The 11,610-nt window shown below is 30.2% G+C and overlaps 1 protein-coding gene across 1 annotated transcript; it reads left to right on the top strand.

The window, feature by feature from the left end:
• The first annotated feature begins 367 nt into the window (after nt 1–367).
• Nucleotides 368–1,408, top strand: LOC147063313 (transmembrane protein 170A). Its single transcript, XM_085959873.1, has 2 exons — nt 368–493; nt 624–1,408. The coding sequence occupies exon 2, from the start codon at nt 765–767 to the stop codon at nt 1,161–1,163; it is 399 nt and encodes a 132-aa protein (XP_085815999.1). The 5' UTR covers nt 368–493; nt 624–764; the 3' UTR covers nt 1,164–1,408.
• The last annotated feature ends 10,202 nt before the right edge of the window (nt 1,409–11,610 follow it).

Here is an 11,610-nt window from a genome sequence, read left to right as displayed (position 1 = left end):
GCATACTGCAAGGAATATAAAAACATAATTAATTTAAATTATCTCGTATTTATAATTGGAAGAAAAATAATCTATAAATTTGAAAATATTTAGTTATTTAGGAAACAATACATTTATTCTTATGAAACAAATTAATGTTAATTAACTTTAAAGTCATTGAATATTCACAAAATGTGTTTATCGCGTAATAAAAGACATTTTTAATAACGAATTAAAAATTATACCCAGAAAAATATGATGATCGTCTTAATCTGAGGGATGGACCAGTTATTTTCTACTTTCTTTTTCAATTCATAAAAATAATTTTCAATCAGCTGTTTTGTAAAGTTGACATATTTGATAAGTATGCAGTAAACGCGAAAACGAAGATTGTATTGTGTCAAAGGCAGGCGAAGACCGTCACTGCGATGTATAATAATATGTGTTGAATATTTAGACAAAAATATGATTGTTTCCATAATATACCATCATAAAGCATATTCTAACACCAACAGTAAGAATCTCAGTTATTTTGTGAAGTAAACACGAAGCACGGTTGAACCATATTTCACTTGTACAAATTCCGTACTTCCCTGATGCCAAAGTGATTATATATTTTTAAATATATGTTGTTTACTTTCCAGATTATACGAAATGTAATCCAGGAATTGATTTAGTATGGTTGTGGCATCAATAATACCCACCGTCGACAAAGGAATACATTCAAATCGCGCATCGCTCTGTATATGGGCATGCAAGGATATCACCTAGTCAACACTTGAAACATGTATAGCATGTTTTCCGAGTTCCACCCGTCGGAGTTGGATACGATCGCGAACGTGATAAGCCTGACGCCGGCGGACCCGCTGAACACGTTCGCGGAGATGTGGTACCAGGTGTTTCTGTGGTCGCTGTTTTCTTCGATATTTGTGCACACCTGCGCGGCCCTCATATCGTTCGCCACGCTGCGTAAACACAAGTTCGGCAAGTTCTTTCCGATTTTCATACTAGTGATGGGGATTGTCGCTCCGAGTACGTCCGGTGTTCTGAGCAGTGCCGCAATAGCTTTCGTCTACCGAGCGTCCTCATTCCAGATGTCCGCCGTGCACGCCATGCTCTGGGGCATCGGGCAGACTGCCACCTCCGCCTGCTTGGGCTTCACCAGAATACTGGCCACACTTTAAAGTGGGACAATTCACGGTGTTATATTTTGAGGGAGTAAAATGTTGACTATGTTTACGATGGTGTAAATAAATTGCAGTGTCCGTATTCCGATAGTGAATTAGTATATTTTTTGTTTTGTTTCTTAATAATATAATTTTTTTTACCCCCCCAGCCATTTTTGTAAGAATATATTTTGGACTGTTATGCACTCGTGGATTAAAATTAGGCCCCATCTATTAGGTCTGCTAAATCCTTCAAAAGGAATAAGAAAATTAAAAAAATATTTGGTCAATATTTGTTTTGCTATAATAGTCTAGTTTAAGAAATACGAATATTAAACTATTCTCTTTTAGAATCTATTTGTGAGAGACAAGACAGAGTCATTCAGCTCATTGTTTTCATTGATTTCAATTTGCTATAGCACCCTCATGATTGAAGAAACCAATTTTAAAACAACATACATTATTTCCAATGATATAGTGCATAGATTTACTGTGCACAGTACGAAAATGTATAGGGAAACATGTATTATCCTGTAGTGGGCAAGATGCGTGGATGTATTAAACAAGTTTGGAAGGTTCTGAATTATGCTGATTTTTAACGTGCAAGTAAGATCTGCGCCTGCGCAGTAGAACGATAATGGCGAACCTGCCGGTAAAAAAATGAACTACTCATTTTGACGTAAACCTATTTTCAATACGCCCTGTCAAATAGTACCAAAAATGACAACATCGCGCCTCGCGTACTCTTGAAAAATGAGATTGGACAGTCAGCACTTTTACGTATAAACAGTTATTGTCATGATAGTTTAAAATAAGCACTATTGCCGACAGTAATTCCATGCACGTGTACAGGCGCTATTGAGCATCTTGTTTTTATTGATTGCAAATTGATGATGTTTTCTCACAGTTTATTTAATATCAACACCATTTTCTAGATGTTGAAATTTATTGGATCAGTCATTTTCTGATCTTATGTTTATTTTCTAGTTGGAATACTGACCCAAGATATAGAATGACAAAATTATGGTTACCAATATTATAATATGACATACTTTTGGATGTCTAAAATATAATATGCCATGTTAATTTATAAGTCATGAGGTTAATTTGTAATATCTCAGAAAAATGCAATCGAACTATTTGTCTTTTTCTATTTAAAGTTGGCTACAGAATTAACCGTATATTTGACCAATATACTTGTGCATTTTTTTTGCACACGTGTGTGTATTATAATATTGTACAAATCTGTACGAGCGACATGAAAATGTTTGAATTTCTGTAATGTAACAGGCACTGTTCAAGTATACTTATGCAGAGTGAAGGTTATATGGCTGTCATATAATACCTGTGCAACAAAAAATGTACAAGTATACAGCTAAATTTTGTAGCGTAACAAATCATTTTCATAGTAGAGACCGAAAAGTTTAACGTGAGGCCTGGCGGCGGCGCTCGTGTTGTATCTTATCTATGGTTTTCGATTTTGAAGTATTGTGAGTATTGCCAGGATTGGAAGATATTATTTCACACTTCCTTAAATAGGTATTTAACATTTTCGCAAATTTCAAATAATGATATACATTTATTTTTTTCCCAATAACTGAGGATAAATTTTATATGGCAACATTAAAATTTGAAGTGTGTTTTGTAGCTGTCATCGCGGCGACTCTTTCGATAACGTTGTTGAAGAGCCAAATGAGGTTATTTTGTCGTTTTTCTTCTTCACAGGAGATAAGATGACTTATAAACTTCCTGCTGTCACTTTTCAAAACTTTTGCCATTATTAATACGTCTAAATGACTGATACCGCACACTTATCAGAAACGTCAAATGCGTTCAAGGTGAGGGGAATGAATACTGAAACGCAAGAGGAGGGGATCTAGTTCTCCAAGCCACCGCCCATCACCGTAAACTTTTCGCACTCTAAAGAAGTTTTTTTTGTTTGTTGAAATTAACTAATTGAGACTGTTTGGTATCTCTATGTCACGTCAATTCTGACACTGCAATAAATAGTTTAACATTATCAATAATATTGAATTGATAATATAACATATTATTTAAACAGGGTGGAAATCTTGATCTCAAAAACATAATTTTATTTAAATACCACAGGAAATCTTTGGTTATTTATTTAAAAACATATTATGAACAAAAACTTTTTACTTTAGTGTACCTATTGTATCTATACCTTAATTTATATTCATAGGTAGTTGTATATTTTGGTGACCTCATCTCTGACTAGGCGTATTCACCAATAGTATTGTATTATTAGTTTTTCAAATAATATAGATATTTTTTTTTAATAAAATAGTAATCTTAATTGAACAAAATTACATTCATTCTATAATACAAGGAAATATAATTTTAATGTAATATTTAATCATCATTCTGTAATGAATGAAATTTTTTAATATCCAATGTGCAAGTATATTATTAATATTGAATGATTTTTTCTTTTTAATGCTGTTAATAATTTTTTTTATCCAATACTGCTCTGAAAAGTGATTTTGGTCAAACCACTGACGTAAGTTCTTCAGCTGAGAAATGCGTCTTCTTTTACCGTCTATCGTTCCCTCTATGGCTATGATGTTCTGGAGCAGTGCGTATTTGTCATTAAGAAAACTGCGGCGGGAGAATTCAACGTTTCATTTCCTCACAACGAATAAGATTCCTGAACATTTCAAACCCATTCTTTCGAGTACCTACCATTTGAGAATATGAGAATATTTAATAATATGTAGATGAAAAATAATTCTTTTTACTTACCTAGTACAATATGTATTGTACATTTTAAAATTACTTTGTCTGTGATAAGAAATATTTTTTTTTGTAGAATGGAGATATGTATATCTATAATCAATTATGTTAATATCTTCACATTTTCTTATTCTTTCAATATAATTACATTGTATCATTTATTATGTCATTGTAAATACTGACTATAATAATATACCCGTTATGGTTCATCATTTTGTTTTTATACAATATTTAAATGAATGTATGTTTTTTTCTATAATTGCGTAGTACCTATATATTATTTCCATTTAAAAATCAAGGTCGCGTATAGTTTCTATTTGGCTCCTCAATTTCAAGATACGATTAATTATTAATCTTGGACTTTGAAGATGTCAAATAGAATTCAGTATACTCACCTACGTGTGTGTATACATAGATAATTGAAATAATAATAATATGTATTTTTGTATGAATGAAATATGTTTAAGCTTGCCTTGAGTGTTATTATACATAGCACAAAATTACCTAGCTTAAACTTGATTGTGTGAGTTTTTAATAATATTATATATCCAGACTATAATGTTTCTATATAAACAAAAATAAAACCATAGATTATTTTAGAATAATAGTATCCCCAATTATAATGTATCATGATATCTAAAATTCAATCTAAAATAGGCCATTTTGTCAATTTAAAATTTTCTCATGATGAATGAGTGTATAGTTTTGAAAGTCACGTAGATTTTTCAATACATTGATAACATAAGAAATATATTTTGTACTTTCTTAGCAATTAAATTCTTTTATTCAACGTATTGATAACAATAAAATTTTCAAATAATGTTTTGTGTTAATATTTTTCTAAGCTGTGTTCCACGTTGTGATTGTATAATCCACGACACAGCTGCAAATTGTTACGTCCATTGTAGATGTGTGAAAAGCATCACTCTCCGTTTTATACAGATCGACTAAGATAGCAAGATGCAAATAAAATGTATGTTATAACGATTGAGATTTTTGGGAGCTAGAGAATATTAACTTAAATTGAAAAGAAGAAGTATTTAGTCATTCCGTCAGGCAATTTTTGCAAGTAAGTTACCTACCCACTCTCTTACTTCTAAAATATTTACCCTTGTCATTATTTCGCTTGATGAAAATTAGATTATAACAATTATACAATAATATTTTATAATAAATGATTAATATTTTAATTATGAAAATTTCTCTGGTATAACTGAAAACTTTTATCAATGTAAATCGTGTTGCCTTTATTGTCGATTCTTATTTTGTTAATTGTAGGTTATCTTCTTTTGTGAATCACGATTTTTGCTACAAGATAATGCATCAAGCCGTGTCCACATTGGCAACAAGTTGCTGGCAACCTCATTAAATTTCGATTAAAATAATTTTTGGTCAAACAAATTTTGATAATAAATTATTGTGCAATTCAATGAGGTTGCCGGTGTAGACACGGCATAATATAAACCTCGTGGAAAACATTGTGGAGGTGAACAGTGTTCAATCGTGCGACTCACAATCTAACCTCAGTGGGTGATATGATACTTAAAACATTAATAACAGAATAGGTTAAAAATTTGAATATACATACAATTAAACAATTAATAGTTTCTTGTACTGTATTTGTATATGTATTGATATATAGTTCTTAAATTATTCCATGATTATGTTTCGTTTTTGAAAAAAACATTGTGTTCTCGACAGTGTTGCCATCTTTTTCTATACTGATTATAGTATGAAGGTCAAAAAAATATAGTATTTCTGAAAGAAACTATAGTAATATTTTTCATTTTCAATTCTACAAAATTATAGTATTTTTGGCATACTTGGCGTGAAATTATAGTATAACTTATCATTTCACATTTTTAGTGTAATAATTGCACTATTTAGTACGGTTGGCAATACTGGTTGTTGAATAAAATTACGTAGGAATTTACGATTTATCAAAATGAGAATTGACAGTATTATAGATTGGCGGTTCTTAATTAGTAGTCTGTCTAAATTATGTTTGTGATTGTAAATAAAAAAATATTATGCATCTTTTAATTTCAAATAAATGATAACTGCTGGTTTAGTTTGATCTGGGAGCACTACACCTATTGATACGAAAAAAAAATTTTAATGTAATTTTTTAAAACTTTACCGTTGTGTTCGAAAACGAAAATTTCATTGAAATATTTTATATTGATTAATTTTATACACATTTATAATTAAGGTAAATTTTAAATATGCATTTAATATCACTCTAATATTTTTAAAGGCTTGTAAATAAAAGGCAGCTTATGTAGCTGATATCACACTTAACACTGTCAATTTTTTAACTGTACATATGTAATTATGATGGCAGAATGTGTTGGTTTAAGTAGTGAGCAATGATTAGCAAACTGACCAAAAATAACTTCATGTTGTCACGTCTTTTGGCTATTATTCATAAGAAACTTATTCAGCTCACTAACAATATTATTTATTTTTATTGTAATGTTAAATCGAATTACCTTATGTAGTATAAAATTCATGGCATTCCCTTTATTTTTATTAAATCCAATATGTAGTATATTATTTTTCTTTTTCGTAAAAGTCTGTTATATTCTTGTCACTTATTGAACTTTCCCGGTCAAATAAAAATATAACAAAAAAAGTCCCAGGAGCACTGGTTAATTTTAATATTCTTAATAAACTAAAAACACATTTCTAGAAAATCCATCAGAAGTAAGCCATGTGGTCAGTAAATCGACACAACGGAAGCGTAAATGATTGAGTTGGGTAAAGCTAAAAATTACTAATTTATTTCTGTTGAAAATATTTAGTGCCAACCCTACACGCTGTTACCCCTCGCCTATCACTGGTTGTTAACCATTTTTTTAATCTTTACCTTAGACACCAACGCAAAGATTGATTGAAAAAAATGTGAATTTGAACTTCTGATATAGTCCAATTAAATAGAGATTACATTATAAAATGTAATTAACAATCACTAAGTGACAAATGTTCAACAGGCATCTATTATGATCTTTAAATGTACCTATATTAATACTTCACCTCTATATTCTTAATCGATTTCCACTGCCTAATCAAGTAAATATAAAACAAAAATGATTTTGTATATTATAAAATAATACTATTCACTTTTGCCAAATTTCAATTTACATATTGTTATATTAACATAAATAAATACTTAAAAGTCACATGTATGTATACTAGTTAGTTCGAAAGATTATATTTTTAACATGATTTATGACATTTGTTGTCTAGTAAAAATAAATGACTGAAATTCTAATAATAATAAATTTTAACGCCGACGTCAGTTTTAAAATTTCATATTTATTAATCTTTTATTACAAATTTTCTGAGAATATTCAGCAGTTTATTTTACATTGCAGCTATAGAATTCAAAAGAAAGTTTTTTTGGGATAGTATTGTGTATTTATTTCATGACGGCTCACCCCCACTTTGATAGGCAACATACACTGTAATTCAAATAAGAAACAAGTATACCGTTATGACGGTCTGGCCTTCATTAGGTGAATATACTATAACTACATACCTATATTAAACTCAATAAGAAATTCTATTCAAAACAGTATAATATATTATACTGTAAATTTTGTAATTGTTACTGACCATTTAAAGAAAATACTGGCCATCACTTCGAAATACTGATCTAATAATTAGTAGTTTTATTTTGTCACAATATAGTATTGATTAATATTTTATTGCTATACCTATGAATTAAAAGTTTCAATTCGATATTCATGTCGATCAAAAATGAGTCCTCATTTTGCTTTAGGTGAATTAATTCCAAAATCTTTACTATTTTTCCAACTGAATATGAATATGATGACAAATAATACTTACATACTCCCATTTCTAATTGTATTTTATATGAAAATTATGTTTTCATTTTAACTAGATTTATAATCACTTAAAAATATTTAATTAATTAGGTTTAAACATGAGACTAGCTTCTTGTTTTAAGACCTTGTTAATAAAATTAGTAATTATGTAATATTTCCAAAGAAACGTAGAAAATTAAGTTAGTTATTCAACTATTTCACATTGTATGATATTATGGTTATATTATAAATACGTGTTTCATAAAAATGTAATGGTGTTTTATAATAATAGGGTACTGAATCGTCGCTGTAGGATTGGTTTGTCGAATAGACCAAAAGTCAAATGTTCAGGAGACGAAAAGCAAATTTGATTATCCTATATTTAGATACATGAGGGTATTTAAATTGTTGTTTTTACAGCATATGAATGCTGTTTTCATTACAAAGCGATATAAAGAAAAGGATGGCTCTGGTCCATTTAGATACAAAAAATCATTCTGCATTAAAAGGTCGATTTCGACGAAAACGGATATTCGACAAACTAATCCTATGGCGACGGAATGTCTTTGAACAGGATTCACAATTTAATTATATTAATACTAAAAACAGCTGTTGGGGATTATTTATGGTAGAAAAAAGTCTCGAGTAGAAGCACAGAAAGATACCATTAAAACAAAAACAGCCAAGATAAAACTTGTGAGTTTTATTTCATCTACTACAAAACACCATGTCACAAAGATGTCATTTTTTTGCTGTATGATTGGTTGTTATCCTTTCCTTCAATTATTATTTTAGGGTTTCGGTAAATATATCATACGCTTGATAACAATAATATGATAATTGCAAGAAGTAGCATGTTAACTCGTATGAGTAGGGTTGGGTTACCATAATTTTTCAAAGCCAAATCCGGACACTCAGCTGCCTTGAAAAGTGTTCGTTGGAATAGTTGGAAATAAACCGAAATCCCTTCGCCCAAAGCTGTTCCATGAATGTATTTTGTTTATTAGTAAAATACTATTCACATCAATCTCATAATGACACTTTTAAGTTATTTTGCTATAAGTTTAATTTCTGTAACTGCTTCATCAAAATTTTGGCATTCACATATAAATTTAAACCAATGTTGCTTTGCTAAAAATGGGATAAATAATTTTTAAAAGTCCGGATGACTATGGATAAAAAGCGTCCAGACAAAACATTCCAGACAAATGACAAGCCTACTTATGAAAGATTTACGCTAGACTTTCAGTTTGCCAACAATACCACTCAGTTACGGCCAAAAAAATTATATTATTTGTGCTATCTATGAGTGTACATATTTCGATAGTTTGAAGTCGAGGAATGTTATCTACAAATAATATTTTTCTCTCGTTTCGTTTCAATATTAATTTTCTAACCATCTGGATAGGTTATTGACAAAATATATTGTTTCTGTATTTTTGATAACCAAAATAATACCAATGGAAAATGTTTTTGATGACTATTCTCTAAATTATTTAGTGTTTCCCAAACTATGGTATGCAGAAGATTTAAAGGCGTAAAAATATCAGTGATTTGTGGAGTATTGCCAACCATACTATAATTATATTATTTGGATTATAATGTTGGTCCGCATACTATGTATGTACTATTAGTACGCAAAAAATAATATAATATTTCATTTCCGTGTAAAAATCATAATCAATGTAAACAAAAAGTGATATTGTGTATAAATTTCATTGACACGACAAAAAAATTTTACAAACGATTCTGAAATTTTTCGATCCCGTAAAATGGAATATGCTGGTGTTGTCGGTTTGGGATTTTGATTGATTTTGTTGATAGTGTTATTTGACATCAAAGTGCTAAGACACATCACTGCAAGTTACAGCATTGACGTAATTAAAAATATGTATTCAGAAGGCCCAATGACAGTAGTGTAGTGAAATAACTGGGTGCCACACGGATGAATAAAATGCACAAATAAATACAAGTATCTTCCTTTTATAAAACAAGGAATAAAATGCAAACTCATATCGATGGCATGTTTTCAAATTCCAATCTTGCACTGAACCTGCACCAAGGTTATAGCAAGGTCTATGTGTTGAAAAGACTCATGTTGATGGTGTGTTTTCATATTTACATTGAACTGCGGTGATATGCAATAATATTTACAAATTCTGCAATACATTTTAATTAACTTTCGATTAGCATAATATATGCAAAAATCTTAAACAAAATCCGCTGGTTTGAACAATCTGTTTGATGCAACATTGATCAATATAAAGTATTGCGTAATCTTATTTCGTATATTCCGCCATTTGCGCAGCATCAACCAAATTTTAAACATTATTGCGTAACATTGCTGCAGTTAAGCTTAAGTTTGGAATATTGAAACACACCACCGATATGGGTATTTGTAACACATAACCCTCGTTTTATTATAGGTAGATAATTTTATACTAGACTTGCTCATTCAAATCATAACATAAGAGTATTTCTTCACATATTTCATTCATCTGTGGTGTCCGGATCTCCTGGTGTCCATTCAAATAGTCATATCCCCATCAGCTTAAAGCTCAGCTCTGTACAAATCAATACTAGATGTTGTGTACAACTTTCTGATTTAAAAGTATGTTTCAACGAATATGGGCCCATATTAACGCATTCGCTGCTGAAGAGATAATGAGATTTTAATTGCCCCCTTTAAAATGCACGTTAATTACATCGATCGGCCGCCTGGTCATTACGCGCCGTGTGCGTCTTCCGCGTCCAAAGTATTAATAAAACAAAGTTTACGATTATAAAATCTATTATTTAAAATCAGTGCAGTGAGAGTCATTAATAAATAATCCAAAACAAATAAGACTTCTTAGCTAATCATACTGCAGCCCTGTAAATAGAAGATACTTTTGGAAATCTGATTAGTGTTAACATCGAAGTATTGATTTCTGGCATGTTGACTTGTGTATTTTGATATGAATGATAAAAAGCGTCAGTTGTCCAAAGTACCATCTTATCTTATGCTTTCAATAATCCGTTATAATCCACACCTTGCAGTATTTTGTTTGAATTGTACATAATAATATAATTGTTAGGGATTTTCTTAAACCTTGTAAATTTATTATTATTATATTGTAATAAAAATACACATATTATTATTCTAGCAATATTGTTATTATTTAGTAAGGTATTTGTAGGTATTTTAGTTTAGTATAGAATTGTGGTAAAGTTACTTTAAAAGTCCCTGCGCTTTTATTGTTAATCACAAGAAATAAAAATATTTAAAAAAGAATTTCTCTTCTATTATTCAACTTTAATCTTACTACACTGCCCACCCCGTTGCAACGATCATTTCTGAAACTGAAAGATCATGATACTCTGTCTACTAAACATTCATCGTTCATGACTGACTTGAAACATGAGTCTGAGGCTGTCCGTGAAAGGTTTTATGTGCACTGATTCAGATGTCATGGCTGAAAACTTTCGTTTTCTTTCTTGAACACTTTCAAGATAAGAGTGAGTCATTGGATACTCTGTGAAAGCAGGAGCGAATTAGTCAGTATATAATGAACACTGAAGACAGAAGTAAGTCTGAGCAATTCCCATGAATGCGTTCAATGAGAATTTTTATTTTTTATAATATTGTTTATTTCTGATTGAGAATCTGTTTAAATTCACTGTGTAATATCGGACGAGTAACTTGTTCACTTTTCTAGTAAGTAACAGCTATGTAATGGAATTGTGATCTTGTCTATAAAAGCTAATTCTTTACATTTTATTAGTCATAATATCATATTATTATGTATGTGTCAAAAATTTTGAGAAAATTCAATAGGTTGGTTATTATTTTTATCAATATGTATATAATTTTGTCACTCAGCCACTTTTCGTACAGGAAC

Source organism: Rhyacophila brunnea, unplaced genomic scaffold (assembly GCF_057557595.1).
Source record: "Rhyacophila brunnea isolate RB1 unplaced genomic scaffold, BYU_Rbru_1.0 scaffold_9, whole genome shotgun sequence".
In the NCBI taxonomy this organism is placed as follows: domain Eukaryota; kingdom Metazoa; phylum Arthropoda; class Insecta; order Trichoptera; family Rhyacophilidae; genus Rhyacophila; species Rhyacophila brunnea.
This window is presented reverse-complemented; position numbering and strand designations above follow the sequence as displayed.